This window comes from Pelophylax lessonae, assembly GCF_965119305.1.
Source record: "Pelophylax lessonae genome assembly, chromosome: 5".
NCBI classification, from domain to species: domain Eukaryota; kingdom Metazoa; phylum Chordata; class Amphibia; order Anura; family Ranidae; genus Pelophylax; species Pelophylax lessonae.
In genome coordinates this window covers 384,523,422-384,542,285 of record NC_138772.1, presented here as the reverse complement: position 1 = coordinate 384,542,285, position 18,864 = coordinate 384,523,422, and the positions used below count along the sequence as shown (strand labels likewise).

General features: G+C 49.2%; 1 protein-coding gene across 3 annotated transcripts in view; it reads right to left on the bottom strand.

Moving 5' to 3' along the window:
• Positions 1-18,864, bottom strand: part of PPP4R1 (protein phosphatase 4 regulatory subunit 1) — a 180,903-nt gene that overhangs the window by 101,933 nt on the left and 60,106 nt on the right. For all 3 annotated transcript variants that reach the window (XM_082259519.1, XM_082259520.1, XM_082259521.1), the window contains exon 6: positions 17,680-17,826. In XM_082259519.1, the coding sequence (XP_082115645.1) occupies positions 17,680-17,826 (147 nt within the window). The remainder of the gene's footprint in view (positions 1-17,679; positions 17,827-18,864) is intronic.

Here is an 18,864-nt window from a genome sequence, read left to right as displayed (position 1 = left end):
ATTTTCTGAAAGCGCATCAAACTTGCAGGACTTCAATGTTCTTTCATAAAAATGCACAATCTAAAACCGCATGTACAACGCGCAGTAAAAACTACACAGAGTGCACTGGTGTGAGCCCAGCCTTACAAATACCTTTGATTCCTACAGTTTTTTTTTTCTTTTTATATATAGTTTTTATATATAGTAGGCATTGGCAACCTCGACTCTCATGCTGTTTGGGAGTCATGTCTGTGACTGTCAGTCTTGCAATACATCATGGAACTTGTCGTTCCAAAACAGCTGGAGAGTCAAGGTTGCCTACACCTGTTAAGCAAGATCTAAACATTACAATTCCCCAATGTGACTGCCAATTGGTATGAAAACAAACAACTCCCAAGGTCATCTTTAGAAATGGATTACAGATGTGCAAGGTTAAACCACAAAACATGCATTACATGTTAATTAGCACAGTCAACACCCCAAAAATAAACAAAAAAAAAAAATAGATAGAAATGTTATAATTAACCACTTGCCAGCCACCCCCTTCCTGCCCAGACCGATTTTCGTCTTTCAGCGCTCTCACACTTTGAATGACAATTACTCATGCAACACTGTACCCATAAAATAATTTGTGTCCTTTTTTTCACACAAATAGAGCTTTCTTTTGATGGTAATTAATCACTACTGGGTTTTTCATTTTTTGTGCTATAAATAAAAAGAGACTGAAAATATTGTGAAAAAACGCATTTTTCTGTTTGTCATAAAATTTCGCAAATTAGTAATTTTTCTTCACAAATTTTGGCCAACATTTATACTGCTACTTATCTTTGGTAAAAATAAGCCAAATAAGTGTATATTATTTAGTCTTTGTGAAAGTTATAGAGTCCACAAGTTATGGCGCTAATCATTGAAAATTGATCACACCTGATGTACTGAAGGCCTATCTCATTTCTTGAGACACTAAAAAGTCAGGAAAGTACAAATACCCCCCCCAAATGACTCCTTTTTGGAAAGTAGACATTCAAAAGGTATTTAATAAGGGGCATGGTGATTTTTTTGAAGTTGTAATTTTTTCCCACAATTCTTTGCAATATGAAGATTTTTTTTTTTTTTTTTTTTTTTACAAATTGAGGAATTAACAGGTTATTTCTCTCACACAGCATATGTATACTTGCAATTAAACCCCAAAACACATTCTACTACTCCTCCTGAGTATGTCAATACCACATGTGAGACTTTTTCACAGCATAGCCACATACAGAGGCCTAACATCCAAGTAGCACCGTCCGGCATTCTAGGAGCACAAATTACACATAATTTCCTGACAACCTATCGCACTTTTGAAGGCCCTGGAGCACCAGGACAATGGAAACCCCCATAAGATGACCCCATTTTGTAAAGAAAACAGCCCAACGTATAATTTTTGAGGCATAATGAGTCTTTTGAATATGTCATTTTTTTCCCACAAGTTTTTGAAAAATGTGGAAAGAAAATGAAAACGCATTTTTTTTTTACACAAAGCTGTCCATTTATGCAATATTTCTAACACATAGCATGTACATAGCAAAAATTGCACCCCAAAATACATTCTGCTATTCCTCCTGAGTATGGCGATACCCCATGTGTAACACTTTTATACAGCCTGGCCACATACAGAGGCCCAACATCCAAGTAGCACTTTACACAAAGTTGTCCATTTATCCACTTTAAGACTGGGCCTATTTTTGGCACTTGGTGTTTACAAGCTAAAATAATTTTTTTGCTAGAAAACTACTTAGAACCCCCAAACATTATATATTTTTTTTTTTAGCAGAGACCCTAGAGAATAATATGGAGATCGCTGCAATATTTTTTATCACACAGTATTTGCGCAGCAGTCTTCCAAATGCAATTTTTTTGAAAAAAATTCACTTTTTTGAATTAAGAAAACAGTAAAATTTAGCCCAATTTGTTTTCCATAATGTGAAAGATAATGTTACGTCGAGTAATTAGATAACCAACATGTCATGCTTCAAAATTGCGCACGCTTGCGGAATGGCGCCAAACATTGTTACTTGAAAATCCCCATAGGCAACATTTAAACAATTTCTACAGGTTACCAGCTTAGAGTTACAGAGGAGGTCTAGGGCTCAAATTATTGCTCTCGCTGTAACGATCGCGGCGATACCTCACATGTGTGGTTTGAACACCATTTACATATGTGGGCGGGACTTGCGTATGCGTTCGCTTCTGCGCGCGAGCTAACGGGGACAGGGCGCTTTAATTTTTTTTTTCCTATTTATTTTATTTATAAATTTTTACACAGTTTTAAAAAAAAAAAAAAATGTTTTGATCATTTTTATTCCTATTACAAGGAATGTAAACATCCCTTGTAATAGAAATGGGCATGACAGGTCCTCTTTATTGTGAGATCTGGGGTCAAAAAGACCTCACACCTCACAACTACACTAAAAAAAGAAAAAAAAAAATGTTGAAAAAGAACAAAAAAACGGCCCTTTAAACCGGTTGCTAGGCAATGACTTGACGTAGCTCCGGTCCTCCAAGACCATAGAGTGGAGTGAGTGCCATCTTGCCCTCACTCGACTTCCTGTCTCTGAGGATCTGGGACCGGATAGTTTTCCCCGCTGCAGGCGGGTCCGGTAAGCTGGGAAAACGTCTGGGACGCAGCGGGAGGGGGGGGCATCTCTTCCCCTGCACCGTAAAAGGTAATTCCGCGGCGGATCCGCCACTGGCACAACCCTTATCTGAAAGCCAACCGCCCGCCATTTAAAAAAAATACAGGGGTTATGGCAGCTATCTGCTGCCAAAACCCCAGTATTTAGCTTTAAATGGCCGACGTATATAGTCGTTAAGATGTCGGTAAGTGGTTGCATGTATATAGCAAAAATTGCACCCCAAAATACATTCTGCTACTCCTCCTAAGTATGGCAATACCACAGGTGTGAGACTTTTACATAACCTGACCACATACAGAGGCCCAACAATCAAGTAGAACCGTCAGGCATTCTGAGAACATAAAATATTCCTGACAACTTATCATTTTTGAAGGCCCCTCATATTTCTAAAACATAGCATGTACATACCAAGAATTACACTACAAAATACATTCTATAAAAAGGAAAGTGTACGGGAATAGGATGATTGGGGGTTGTTTACAATAAACTGCTGGGCATAGAGATTTGTTTGGTCCACGATGAATTGCAGAAAATTTTTTGGCAAAAATGAATGGAGAAAATCAATTAATGCAAAATTTTCGGTATTGGCCTGCACACCTGGCTGTGCGGTAGAGCTGCACGATTCTGGCCAAAATGAGAATCACGATTTTTTAGCTTGGAATAAAGATCGATTCTCTCACGATTCTCTGTGTAACAAAAAAAAAATTGGGATAACTTTACTGTTACGTTTTTTTTTTTATTCATTAAAGTTTATTAATTGCGTTTGAAAGACTGCTGCGCAAATACAGTGTGACATAAAATATTACAACAATCGCCATTTTATTCTGTAGGGTCTCTGCTAAAAAAATATATAAAATGTTTGGGGGTTCTAAGTACTTTTCTAGCAAAAAAACTGATTTTAACTTGCAAGCAACAAGTGTCAGATAAAGGTCTAGTCTTTAAGAGGTTAAACTTCCTTTCTCCCTGGCAGAGGGAAAGAAAAGATACAATGTAATCATTTTGTTTATAGTTACTGGGAGACTTTAGGCCTCATGCACACTGGACGTTTTTACAGCTGCTGTTAGCAGCGTCAGACGTTTTTTTTTTGCAGCTGCAGAACGCCCATCCATGTTATTCTATGGCCTTCTGCACACATAGAGCTTTTAGAAGCTCCAAGTGGCATAGGCGTTTTACAGCTCCAAAAAAAACCCAGGAACTGTGGGTTCAGGAGCTCCAGCGTCAAGCTGCAAAAAACGTCTGACGCTGCTAAAGGCTCCATAACGTTGCTTAACGTGCGTTAAGCCACGTTATACGTTTTTTTTCTTCCATTCAAAATCAATGGTTCCCTATTGATTTGAATGGAAGTCACACCGCAGGTCGGATCAGGGTGATCCGACTTGCGGTGCGACCTGCACTGTGAGAATCTTGAGGGGGAACTCCACGCCAAAATGGGGAAAAAAACGGCGTGGGGTTCCCCCCCAGGTTCCAAACCAGGCCCTTCGGATCTGGTATGGAATTTGAGGGTAGCCCCGCGCCGAAAAAACGGCGTGGGGTCCCCCCCAAAATCCATACCAGACCCTTATCCGAGCATGCAGTAAGGTATGCCAGGAAAGGGGAGGGGACGAGCGAGCGGCCCCACCCCCCCTGGATCATACCAGGCCACACGCCCTCAACATGGGGGGGGTGTGGGTGCTTTGGGGCAGGGGGGGCTCTGCACCCCGCACCTCAAAGCACCTTGCCCCCATGTTGATGAGGACAAGGGCCTCATCCCCACAACCCTGGCCGGTGGTTGTGGGGGTCTGCGGGCAGGGGGCTCATCGGAATCTGGAAGTCCCTTTTAACAAGGTGGCCCCCGATCCCGGACCCCCTCCCTATGTGAATGGGTATGGGGTACACTGTACCCCTACTCATTCACCCCATAAAAGGCAGTGTATGGAAATAACGACAGGAGACGTTTTGGAAAATTTATTAAAAATCTTCATCCGGCTCTTGTCCTCTCCGGGGGTCTTCTCCTCTCCGAGGGTCTTCTGCTCTTTTGCAGTTTTTACAGCTGCTGTTTCCCGGCGTTATGTAAACAGCTTTGGAGCACGTTTTTATGACACCCTGTGTGCATGGAGCCATAATGCTGATAGGCGTTTGCGGGAGGAAAGATACAATGTAATCATTTTGTTTATAGTTACTGGGAGTTTTCCACAGCTGTTTTCTCTGCTCCCTCAGCTATGCAAAGAATCGAGAATATGTCAGGTTTAGATCGTCAGGGGGGGTGAATCGAGATCGCGATTTTCATACGATTAATCGTGCAGCTCTACTGTGCGGTGAAAGGGGGAGTACTTGCTGATCCCGAGTTGGAGGGCAGCCATCTTGGGTTGGCAAGAGCATCTGGGAGGTAGGTAGTGGCCCTGGCTCTTGGAGGATGTGACACTCCAGTGCTGGTAGTGGGGCATTTGAAATTGGGAGTGATACCGCAGCACTAGTGCAGGGCCTGGGCATTCGCTCCTGGGGCGTATCGCTGGTGGCAGTGCTGGTACTGGGCCTGGGCATAGGATCCTGGGGTGTATCCCTTGTGGCTGCCTGGTTTCCAGAGCGCCATGCCCTTTTAGGAGGGATCCATTCTTCCTCCGAGTCCATCTCCGATCCGCTACTATTAGCGATTTCAAATTCGGATCCGAAATTGGATTCGGATACCGATGAGAGCTCCCCGATGCTCTTATCAGTCATGGAGAGGACCTGAAGGGCCTCCTCGCTCCTGTACATCCTTTTTGACATGCTGGCTGTGATGGGCTGTGCGACGGGCGACGGTTGACTGCGGATGATCACTGATGGGTGGCAGGTCACTGATGGGGTCACAGGGGACGACGACTGATGGGGTCACAGGGGACGACGACTGATGGGGTCACAGGGGACGACGACTGATGGGGTCACAGGGGACGACGACTGATGGGGTCACAGGGGACGACGACTGATGGGGTGACAAGTGATGGGCGATGGTGCACGGCGATACTGATGGCAGTCTCTGGTGACAGGTGCAGTTTATGGGCACTGATGAGGTGACTGTTGGGTGACAGGTGCAATTGGGGGGGGGGGGGGCTGAGGACTGTGTGGGGACAGGTGCTTGTGCTTTGACAGGTACACAGAGCAGTAACTCACTGTTTCTGGCTCTGCTCTCCTCACACTGGAAACAGTGTGTGAGGGGAGAAGAGCTAATAACAGTGAGTTAATGCTCTGTATTTACATTTGTGAACGGCTGTGAATGGAGTCACAGCCGATCACATAGTAAACAGCCACTCTCAGTGGCTGTATTCTACTGCCAGTGACTAGCTGTGTTCCTAGGGAACACAGAGCCACCGACATGACCGCGCAGCGCGCTCCCGATTGCGCATGCGCGGTCTTCTCCTGGGCTACACTTTTGTGATCGGCTGTGTGATTACATCACAGCCGATCACGTGGGAAACAGCTATGCCCATTGGCTGTTTCCCCCCTGCCGGTGACGCGCTGGGTCTCGGGGACACGCCGCCACCGACAGTGCCCTGGCTGAATGGGCCGCCGTCATATGACGTCGGCCCAGAAACAATGGCCGCACCGCTCAGCCGGCATTTGACGGTGGGCGGGCGGCAAGTGGTTAAATAAAATGAAAAAAACTTACTCATAAGCCTTAAGTGATTCCAAAATATTTTTAATAACAAACATGTTATACTTACCTGCTCATGTGGTCTATTGCTGGCCCTCCTGGCTCCTCCCTCCTGCCCTATAGCAAATTGCTTGTTATAGGCTCGCTCCTGATCCATGCTGTGTCAATTGGCACACAGAGCGTGGCTCCGCCCCGCACCCTGCTCTGTGATTGGAAGAAGCCATTGGTTCCTGCTTCTGCCTCTCTGTCTAGTGAGAGAGCGCCAAGAGAGGCGCTGCTCTCATTCACAACACTGGATCAAGATCAGGCTAAAGCAATTATAGGGGGGGCTGCAGAGAGGTTATTCTTACCTTAATGCAGAAAAAAAAAAAAATTTAACCTTCAGAACCACTCTTATTTACACGTGATGACCAACACTATTTTTTCCTGTTTAATGTAAAAACTCAGTGATTTGCTGCATTACACATTTGTCAGCATCAAATGACAGTAACTGCAGTTTCTATCTGGTCCTTAAGCACACAAGTTTATAGATTAAGAATTCTGAATATAGTAGAGCAAGGTTAAAACTTCTGTTGGGTTTTTGCTACTGTATGTGCTCCCTTTATCAAATTTTTTTTCAACCCTGCTGAATAGGACTCAAATATGAATGTCAACAGGAGGTATCAAGCCCCTTCTAGTAGATTTTCCCATTTAAAAAAAACTGTAGTAGTCTCTTCAGCCGTCCCCTATTTCTGGGTGTATGATCCAGATACCTAAGGTTTGGGAAGTACAGTATCCCCAGCTTTCCTATGGCATGCATTAAAGGCCAAGTTCCCCTTTGGAACATGTTACATGCTTCACACATTTAGGGTGTTCCAGCTCCTGCCTGCTATCCCTCACTACGACAGCAGGCAGGTATTCTCTTCCCACACCTGCAGTCACAAAACCAGCACAGCGGTGCGGGGCTCCTCCCACACGGCTGTGTCGTTCATTCACAGGGTTCTGTGAATGAATGAACTTCAAGTACTGTCCGCCACCAGGGCTGACGACTTGTAGTTCTCAATTAACTTTAGTTCTCTCTTACCTCTTGTTCAGGGGTCAACTTGTGAAAAATTTTAGATCTCCCTTCACTTTGTTTCTCAGTGAAAATGGTCACCATGGAAAATGTGGACAGAACAGTAAAAAATTGACTGAGGATCTAACCTTTCCCTCCATTTGGCTGGAGATAACACTTTAGAGGATAAGTTTACCTTTCATACAAAATACATGGGCACTTTTTTTGCAGGTGAAAAATGTGCACTCATTCATTTTTACACTGGAGCCTGTACAGCATAGCACCCATGATGAGTAGATCACAAGCGCATTGCCAGGATCCGGTGTAAAAATAAATTCACTTTTTTTACTTGCAAACAGATGTCCTTTTATTATTTTGTATGAAAGGTGAACTTATCCTCTAATGTGTATATCCAGCCAAAAAGAGGGAAGAGTTAGATCCTCAGTCAAGTTTTTACTGTTCAATGTGAGGGGAAATCTAAAATTTTTAGTTAACCCCAGAACAAGAGGTTAGAAATTGGTAGGAAAATGGTAAATTTTCCCAATGGTACACAGACCAAAACAAAAACCAAAAAAAGTTTTAGCTTTGGCTATACATACTCGTTTATGCTCACTGCAACAAATGCCTATTTTACAGGTCTAAAAGCCCATAGGTTTAAAAAAAACAGGTCTAAAAGCCCATAGGTTTAAAAAAAAAAAAAAAAAATAGGTTAATAGGTACACAGCTTTCCATTTATTCACAGAGGTTCAACTTAAATTAGGGTGCCATACAAAAAATATTAGAGGAGCAAAAATTGGATTTTTGACTTACCGTAAAATCCTTTTCTCTGATGTTGATTGACGGACACCGCTCCATATCTTCTTTGGCCCTTGGGTTATGCTGCTCTCCATAGGAGTAGGACACTAGGCGTAAAAAAAAAAAATCTACTACTGCCATAGGGCAGTCCCAGGGGGTATACTCCCCCTTCCTGCGTTAGGACTTCAGTTTTGTAACAAGCAGGGTCAGAAGAATACATAACCCAACTTAACAGAGGGGTGGGTGATGTGTCCGTTAAACATCAGAGAAAAGGATTGTACAATAACACAAAAATCCAGTTTTCTCTTTCGTTCATTGACGGACACAGCTCCCTATCTTCTTTGACCCTTGGGACGTCCAAATGTTAACATCAAGGGTGGGAAAAAAAAAAAAACAGCAATAAAATTTCCCAAAAGGGGTAAACATAGCCAACCAGTTAAAGCAGGAACAATTGGAGCTCACCTATCAGGAAAAAAAAAAAAAAAAAAACACCCTCAAGAGGCAGGAGCCTCTGCAACAGCAGCCTCCAAAACTTTGCAGCCAAAAGCAGCATTCGCAGATGCAAGTATATCCACCTTGCAAAACGTTGTGAATGTGTGCAGACACGACCAGGTGGCCGCCTTGCAAACCTGGACCGCCTGATAATGGAAGGCCCAGGAGGCAACAAGCGCCCTCGTAGAATGCGCCTTAACAGGGAAAAGAGGAACTTGACCCTTGATAGAATAGGCCTGCACCACCGTCTGCCTGATCCATCTGGAAATGGTCGCAGCAGATGCGGTCTGACCCTTACGAGACCCATCCGTATGGACAAACAAGGAATCCGATTTCCGAATCGACTCAGTCGCCGCCAGGTACATCTTGATTGCCTGAACCACATCCAGGGAATGTAAGGTAATCTCTCTAGGATGCTTAGGCTTAGGACACAAGAAAGGCAACACAATGTCTTCACTTAAATTGAAACCAGAGATGATCTTAGGAAGGAACTACTGGCAGAGACGTAGCACCACTTTGTCCCCATGAACCACCAGGTAAGGCGAACGACACGACAATGCAGCCAAATCTGGAACCCCGCGTGCAAAAGTAATTGCCACCAAAAAGGCTACCTTCTGCGACAAAGTAAGCAGAGGAATTTTACGACCATTTTCAAAAGGTGGTTTTGGAAGAACCGACAGTGCCAAATTGAGGTCCCATTGAGGTACCGGGGACCTTACCCGAGGAGCCAGATGGCGTACCCCCTGAACAAAAGTGTGAACCAAGGAATTTGTGGGCAACGTGCGTTGGAAGAAGGCGATGGTGTCCAGGGCCAAATGCTGAAAGGAAAGGGGGGGGGGGAGAGGAGAGGAAAGGGGGGGGAGAGGAGAGGAGAGGAAAGGGGGGGGGGGAGAGGGAGAGGAAAGGGGGGGGAAGAGGAGAGGAGAGGAAAGGGGGGGGGGAAGAGGAGAGGAGAGGAAAGGGGGGGGGGGAAGAGGAGAGGAGAGGAGAGGAAAGGGGGGGGAGGGTGAGGAGAGGAAAGGGGGGGGGAGGGAGAGGAGAGGAAAGGGGGGGGAGGGAGAGGAGAGGAAAGGGGGGGGGAGGGAGAGGAGAGGAAAGGGGGGGGGGGAGAGGAGAGGAAAGGGGGGGGGGGGGGAGAGGAGAGGAAAGGGGGGGGAGAGGAGAGGAAAGGGGGGGGGGAAGGAGAGGAAAGGGGGGGAGGGGAAGGAGAGGAAAGGGGGGGAGGGGAAGGAGAGGAAAGGGGGGGAGGGGAAGGAGAGGAAAGGGGGGGATAGGAAAGGGGGGGGAGGATAGGAAAGGGGGGGGGAGGATAGGAAAGGGGGGGGGGGGGAGGATAGGAAAGGGGGGGAGAGGAGAGGAGAGGAAAGGGGGGGGGAGAGGAGAGGAAAGGGGGGGGAAGAGGAGAGGAGAGGAAAGGGGGGGGGGAAGAGGAGAGGAGAGGAAAGGGGGGGGGGAAGAGGAGAGGAGAGGAGAGGAAAGGGGGGGGGGAGGGTGAGGAGAGGAAAGGGGGGGGGGGGGAGAGGAGAGGAAAGGGGGGGGGAGGGAGAGGAGAGGAAAGGGGGGGGGAGGGAGAGGAGAGGAAAGGGGGGGGGGGGGGGGAGAGGAGAGGAAGGGGGGGGGAGGGAGAGGAGAGGAAAGGGGGGGGAGAGGAGAGGAAAGGGGGGGGGGGAAGGAGAGGAAAGGGGGGGAGGGGAAGGAGAGGAAAGGGGGGAGGGGGAAGGAGAGGAAAGGGGGGGGATAGGAAAGGGGGGGGGGGAGGATAGGAAAGGGGGGGGGAGGATAGGAAAGGGGGGGGGGGGAGGATAGGAAAGGGGGGGAGAGGAGAGGAGAGGAAGGGGGGGGGGGGGAAGGAGAGGAAAGGGGGGGGGGGGGAGGAGAGGAGAGGAAAGGGGGGGGGGGGAAGGAGAGGAAAGGGGGGGAGGGAGAGGAGAGGAAAGAGGGGGGGGGGGGGAGAGGAGAGGAAGGGGGGGAAGGGAGAGGAGAGGAAAGGGGGGGGGAGAGGGAAGGAGAGGAAAGGGGGGGGGAAGGAGAGGAAAGGGGGGGAGGGGAAGGAGAGGAAAGGGGGGGAGGGGAAGGATAGGAAAGGGGGGGGGGAGGATAGGAAAGGGGGGGGGGATAGGAAAGGGGGGGGGGGAGGAGAGGAAAGGGGGGGGAGGAGAGGAAAGGGGGGGGGGGGAGGAGAGGAAAGGGGGGGGGAGAGGAGAGGAAAGGGGGGGGGGGAAGGAGAGGAAAGGGGGGGAGGGGAAGGAGAGGAAAGGGGGGGAGGGGGAGGATAGGAAAGGGGGGGGGGGAGGATAGGAAAGGGGGGGGGGAGGATAGGAAAGGGGGGGGGGAGGAGAGGAAAGGGGGGGGGGGAGGAGAGGAAAGGGGGGGGGGGGGAGGAGAGGAAAGGGGGGGGGGAGGAGAGGAAAGGGGGGGGAGGAGAGGAAAGGGGGGGGGAGGAGAGGAAAGGGGGGGGGGAGGAGAGGAAAGGGGGGGGGAGGAGAGGAAAGGGGGGGGGAAGGAGAGGAAAGGGGGGGGAAGGAGAGGAAAGGGGGGGGAAGGAGAGGAAAGGGGGGGGGAAGGAGAGGAAAGGGGGGGGAAGGAGAGGAAAGGGGGGGGGGAAGGAGAGGAAAGGGGGGGGGAAGGAGAGGAAAGGGGGGGGGGAGGATAGGAAAGGGGGGGAGGATAGGAAAGGGGGGAGGATAGGAAAGGGGGGGAGGATAGGAAAGGGGGGGGAGGATAGGAAAGGGGGGGAGGATAGGAAAGGGGGGGGGGAGGATAGGAAAGGGGGGGGGGAGGATAGGAAAGGGGGGGGGATAGGAAAGGGGGGAGGATAGGAAAGGGGGGGGAGGATAGGAAAGGGGGGGGGAGGATAGGAAAGGGGGGGATAGGAAAGGGGGGGGGGGGAAGGATAGGAAAGGGGGGGGGGAGGATAGGAAAGGGGGGGGATAGGAAAGGGGGGGGGGAAGGATAGGAAAGGGGGGGGGAGGATAGGAAAGGGGGGGGGGAGGAAAGGGAGGGGGGGAGGGAGGGGAAAGGGGGGACACCTCCTCCCCGAGACTCACACCAAATAATGTAAGCCCTTAAAATTTGATAAATTTTCCTAGAAGTCGGTTTCCTTAGCTTTCAACAGTGTAGGAATTACCAAATCCGACAACCCTCTGTCCCTCAGTACCTGGCTTTCAATAGCCAAGCCGTTAAAGCCAGCGACCCTAAAGCAGTCGAGATCAATAGCAGGCACATGCAGCCAGCAAGGGTGGGCCTGGCTGGGACACCCACCGGGACAGATCTCAAAGAAAATCACTGAGCAGCCGGCGACACACACCCCCCCTCCAGCCCCATCACCACCTTACACCCCAACATGTAAATAGTTTGGGCACCCCAGGGGGGGGGGGGGGGGGGGGGGGGGAGAGAGACGGTGTTTGTGCAGGGGGAACCCACTAGGGGGGGGGGGGCACCATTTGGGAAGGACACATACAGGGTCTACCAACCTGGGGGGGGGCGGCCACATCCACGCTGAGAATTCACCAGAGGAGAGAGGAGGGGGGGACACTACTGACTACACCTTGGAACCAATCAGGCACCACTCTGGGCAGACCATCGCACCATCTTAGAATGGAATGGGAGTGCTGCCGGCCAGAGGTACGCTGCGACACAGGTCGTGACAGGAGCTATGCGTCCTCGCTAGACGTTTAACTCTCCAGCCAGTCCCTGCCCAGTGGGGCTATGTTGCGGCCAACCTAGTGCAGAGCTGCGGTTGGGTCGCGCTCGCTGGCCTAACCGGGAAGACCATAAGGTTCTAGGATATCCAGTGCATCGCCCAGTCCAGCAGTTGATTGCAACAGACATCTGGAACAGACATGATTGTAGTTCAGAAAAACAAAATTAAAAAAATTCAGGTTAAAAAGGAAAAAAATGCCAGGACTAGGAGATCCCAGCAAGGAACTAGGTCCTTACTCCTGACTAGGCAGAAAAAAAACTGAAAACCTATAGCCTAGTGTCCTACTCCTATGGAGAGCAGCATAAACCCAAGGGTCAAAGATGATATGGAGCTGTGTCCATTAATGAACGAAAGAAAAATGGGATTTTTGACTTACTGTAAAATCCATTTCTCTGATGTTCATTGACGGACACAGCTCCTGATTTTCATAACCATTGGTTTATACTGCCCCTACAGGAGTAGGACACTAGGCAGAAAAATAATTTGGCTCGCCTATGGGCAGTCCCAGGGGGTATACTCCCTGGCTCTGCTATAGTTATTCAGCTTAGTTACAAGCAGTGTCAGAAGAATTACAACTCCACTGAGGGGTGGGTGCTGTGTGTTGTCAATGAACATCAGAGAAATGGATTTTACGGTCAAACAAAACAACTGGAGTCCACCTGAATAAAACAATACACCCTCGAAGAGGATCAGGTCCCCTAAACAGCAGCCTGCAAAACCTTGCAGCCAAAAGAAGCATCTTTAGATGCCAACACATCCACTTTATAAAACTTGGTGAAAGTGTGCACCGCCGACCGGGTGGCCACCATGCAAAACTGCGTCGCTGATGCCTGAAGGCCCAGGAGGCACTAAGTGCCCAAGTAGAGTGCGCTTTAACAAGGAAAGGAGGAACCTTCCATCCGATGGAATAGGCCAGAATCACCATCTGCCTGATCTATTTGGAAATGGTCGGAGAGGAAGTGGACAACCCTTTCCAAGGCCCATCCGTGAGCACAAATAGTGAGTCTGACTTCCGGAAAAAGACTCCGTAGCTGCCAGATACACACAAATTGCCCAGACCACATCCAAGGCATGGAAGGCGATTTCTTCAGATGTTTAGGCCTGGAAAACAGGGAAGGCAACACAATTTCTTCATTCAAATGAAAATCAAAGACAACCTTTCGGAGGAATGACGGACAGGAGCGAAGAACCACCATATCTCTGTGAATCATCAGGTAAGGTGAATGACAGGATAACGCCGCCAGTTCCGACACCCTGCACGCAGAGGTATTAGCCACCAGTAAGCAAGGGAATCTCCCAAAGATTCTCAAAGGGAGGCTTCTGGAGGACCAAAAGCACCAAATTGAGGCCCAAGGTGGCAACGGAGACTGCACTGGAGGAACCAAATATCGGTCTTCCTGAAGAAAGGTACGCACCAGGGAGTGTGTGGCCAAGAATTGTTGGAAGACGACCGCCAAAGCTGACACCTGGCCCTTGATGGTACAGAAGGCCAAAATTTGATCAACCCCCCCTTGAAGGAAAGTCAAGATCCGAGAAACTGAGAAGGAGCGAGGATGAACCTCAAGAGACTAACACCACGCAATGTACGTATTCCATGTACGATGGTAGATCTTCCTAGAAAGAATTTCCTAGCTTTTAACAGAGCAGGAATCACCGACTCAGATAAACCTCTATCCTTCAGCACCTGGAGTTCAACACCCAAGCCGTCAAAGAAAGCGACTGTAAAGCAGGATGGAAGATTGGTCCTTGGGACAGCAGATCCTCTCTGAGAGGAAGCTTCCAAGGAACGTCAGCGACCAGCTGCACAAGATCGGCGTACCAAGCATGCCAAGGCCAGTCTGGAGCCACTGAGATGACCGGAACCCCTTCTGCCTCGATCTTGCGTAGAAGTCTTGGCAGAAGCTTGAGAGTAGGGAAGGCGTAAATCAGACAATACTGACCCCAGGGGCCACCAGCGCGTCTGTGGCGTCCGCCAGAGGATCCCGTAACCGAGCCACAAACCTCTATGTTGAACCGAGACGCCAACAGGTCCACCTTGGGGATGCCCCACCTGGAGACACAACTGATGAAACACCTCCGGTCCTTCGTTCCCCGTCTCAGTCGGATCAGATTGTCCAGAGACTGCGGAGTCCCATTTGGCCAGAATGCAGGAACCTCATATGGAACTGTGCAAACAGAACCGCCTCGAAGGTCGACACCATCAGGCCCAGCCCCTGCATGCAAGTCCGAAGGGATGACCATCTGCTGGACAGCAGGAGACAAATTGCAGCCTGCAATTTCTGGAGTTTTTCCAGAGGAAGGAGCACTATGACTAAGGCCAAGTCCAGAGTCAGACCAAGATAGTCCAGCTTTGTGGACGGACCCAGGAGGGACTTCTGAAAACTCCCTCAGAGTTCATTTGGTAATCTCCAGGTTTTCCCAGTAGCCAGTTCCACGATCGCCTATCTATTGGCTTAACAAAGCAAGCACCGGTGGTAACACTTTTGTGAAGACTTGAAGAGCAGAGGCGAGACACCAAAGGGTAACGCCACAAACTGATAATGCTCCTCTCCCACGGCAAAGCGGAGGAAGCGCTGGTGACCGGCACATATCGGAATGTAAAGGCAAGCATCCTCGATGTTGATAGAGGAGAGGAAATCCACCCCCACCCCCGATACGGGTGAGCGCGCACTTTGTGGACCCACTGGTCTTGTACCAAGGAAGTCCACGGGTCCGGAAACCAGCGAAGACACCCCCCCCCCCCATCCCCGATACGGGTGAGGGACGCACCTTCATGCTGAAGGAGCCTTGTCGGAGAAGCCCGCTCTGGGCTTGCAAGACCAGGTTCCTTTGGATCCTCCAGAGGCGGCCCTGAAAGGCTTCGAGCCCTTGTCAGTTGACTCTGAGGGATGAAAAAAAAACTTCCTATGAGCCAAGGAGGGCCCACGTCAACGACGAAGTTCCTTGCTCTAAGGTACTCTTCCCCCCCCATGAACCTTTAATGTCACCCAGGGTAGCTCCAAAATAGGCGATCTCCTTGAAGGGTAGATCAGTCAAGGCCTTTTTAGAAGTCTGGTCTGCAGGCCAGCATTTGAGCCAAAAGAAATGCCAAAGAACCACTGCCGAAAAAGAAGAAGAGCCGAGCCACGAAGTGAGCCGCATTCCGAAAAGGCATCACAGATAAACTGCAGCCTCTGGACCAGCTCAGCAAAGGCAGGAGGGAGCTGTTCTCCCTCCAGGTCATAACGTAAAAGCTGACCTCACTCGGTCAGAGTTTGCGACACCAGGGCAAAGGTGAAAACCGTCCTCAGTGCCGAACCAGCCAAAGTGTACATATTGCGGGCCACAGCCTCTGCCTTCCTGTCAGTCGGATCCTTAAAATCCGGGGACTATGCAACCGGAATCATGGTTGCCTTGTTCAATCTGGAAACCGGAGGGTCCACCACCGGTGGAACAGCCCACTGCTTAATAAGGGACTCCTCATAGGGTTAACGCCTAGTAAATCGCTTGGGGACCCCAGGGGGACGCTTTGGTTGTCCCCACTCTTAAGCAACAATTCTGTCAAAATAGGCGGGGAAAAAGAAACGCCTTTGCCGCTCTAGATGGCTTGTGAGTGCCAAAAGGAACCTGCGCCTCCTTCACAGCTGCGTCCTCCATCTTCAAGGTCTCACTCACAGATACAATCATGGCTTCCACCAGCGCCTTTTCGTGCGCGTTTGCATATGTGGAGGAATCATCCTCATTATCTGAGGATTCCGGGAGCTTGGTCACAGACCCAGTAGGGTGACCCACGTCCGCAGCTGCCGAATCAGATTCAGGATCTGATGAGACAGATGAGGCAGGGGAAAGTGGGGGTGCTTTTTGCTAGCCCGTCGCCCGAAAGCCACCTCCATCAGGGACATAAAGGACTCCAGGCCTACTGTCAGTGCATTGATGGATGGTTGGGACTCGGAGGACCCTGCAGCCTCAGAGAGGGAATCAGGTGGGGAGATGTGCTCCAAAGACTCCATGAGTAATCAGATGGACTCCACAAAAAGTGTTAAACACTGCAAGGGGACAACACCCACCGCGCTGGAAGCACTACCTAGTCGTCAGGCACAAGCACCAAGCCATCCTCAGCAGAGAGGGAGAGAACCCCACCAGACTCACGACCCAGCAGAAACAGGCAACTGCAGCCACCAGGATAATCTGCACTCCACGCAAGGTGTTCAGGAAGTGAAAGCATCCAGGAGTGAGCACCAGGGGATGGGGGGGGGATCCCACCGCCGAAATTGCCCCCACAGGGCTCCACTGTCATGGCCACCACTATTTTCAATGGCAAACCCCCACAAAATGGCCACCGGACCGCGCAAACATAGCCACCCTGCATAGAAACACACAGGCTACAGCAAAATGGTGGCCCCTCGTGGCACCTGGGGACTCTGTAGGTATCCCCAGGTCTCAAAGATAGGCCCAGGCAGGATGGGGGGGGGTCCTGGCAGGTGCAAACCCCCCCCCCGCACAGCTGATCGGCCACCGGTGGTGCACCCCTCCAGCCACTATCACCAGCATAGTGCCCTTCCCCCCACCCCAGAAGGTGGACCAGGCCACCCACACAGCCCCAGGATAAGTGGAGGGGGTTAGGATGGGGGGCCAGAGGAAAAGGGGTGCCTGGCGGGAAGGAGGGGAACCCGGGGGGTCCAACAGTCCCAAGGAGGTGCCCATGTCCACTCCAAAACCCTCCAGGGGGAGAGGGACAGCTACTCACCATAGCAGGAACCAGGCGTGCACCGCTCCAGACAGAACCTCCTCACCATAGAAATGGGGGGCTGTCGGCCAGGAGGAACGCTGCAACTCGGGCCGAGACCCTGTCGTATCCCACCTCGCGAGATGTTTACCTCGCAGACAAGCCCCCGTTCAGGGGGGCTATATTGTGGCTGACCTAGCGTGGAGCTGAGGTCTGCGCGCGCACGCTGGCCAGACTGAGTTGACCACTGAATCTGGATTATCCAGCCCGTCGCCCAGTCTGGCAGTTGATTGCCGATCTCACAGGAAAAAACCAGGAGAAACATTTGGATTTAAAAAAAAAAAAATGCCAGGACCAGATATCCCAGCAAGGAATTAGGTCCTTACTTTGACTAGGCAGAAAAAAAAATTGAGTAACTATAGCAAAAAGAGAGTATACCCCCTGGGACTGCCTATAGGCGTAGACAGATTATTTTTCTGCCTAGTGTCCTACTCCTGTAAGGGGCAGTATAACCAATGGTCATGAATATCAGGAGCTGTGCCCATCAATGAACAGAAGAGAAATATAGATTAAAAGGAAAGAAAAAAAAATCTAATAACCTAGGGGTTCAATCAGCATTTACATTACAGAACAGCTATATTTATGCATGGAAATCTCAAATGCACAAGATTCAGAAAGGTTGAAACTCACTGCCACAGCTTCGGTCTTGACATCATCATTGCTATCTGGAGCCGTTAGGTCAATGAGCACTGGACATACTTTACTCTCTACATCCGATCGCTCTATGAGCTCCTGCTCAAGTAGCACTAACAATGCTGCTTGGCTGGTCTTTCTGACCTGAAACAAGGACATATAATCAGACAGGGGGAAAAATATTATGGAATCAAATGTATTAGAAAATTCTAACACATACTAGAGCTGCACGATTCTGTATAAAATGAGAATCACAATTTTTTTTGCTTAGAATAAAGATCACGATTGTCACGATTCTCGGCGTAACATCTTTCACATTATACAAAGAAATCGGGGTAACTTTTTTTTTTCACTGAAGTGCATTTTTCCCAAAAAATTGCCTTTGAAAGACTGCTGCGCAAGTACAGTGACAAAATATTGCAACGACCGCCATTTACATATACACATATATATGTCAGTAAAAGGCTTAGTCGTCAACTGGTTAACCTTCCCTCATTTACAGACCGAAGTTCATCACTTTGATACATAAAAGAACCAAAATGATACATTGTATATGATCTATTATGAATCGTGGAAATGCGGATTAAGATCTTGAGGGGGGTTGAATTGAAATTTTTTAACGATAATCGCGCAGCTCTACCACATACGCACAAAAGCTAAGGCTAGGTTCACACTCTAGTGAGTCTGTGCAAACAGGTTTTGCGCAGGCACAACAGCTCATTCATTTGAAAATGCTACTGTTCATGCAGCAAACACAGGGAAAAAGTCCCCAACCTCTTTTCAAAAAATGCAGCTGCACAGCACCACACAGCTTCGCACACCTAAAAAGTGCTGCATTCTGATGCGTGGGGATGCCAATAAAAATAATGCCGCCCCTACAAGTCTGCTAAAGAGCAGCACGTATTTCCTGCAAGGAACGCGCAAGGATTAACACACATTCCCGATCCCGCTACAGTGTTTCTGTTTTTTTTAAAACACACAAAATGGCATATGTGATGATGGCAAATATGGATGTTACTAAAGTGAGGCAAACAGGCACCACAAATGCTGTAAAAAAGGTGAAAGGTAGGTTTGCCATGAATGTGAAGCTGTGTGCATAGCAAGATGCATTGCAATTACTGTAATACATCGGTTACAAAAAAAAAAAAAAATGAAATACATAAGTAAAATATACTTATCCAA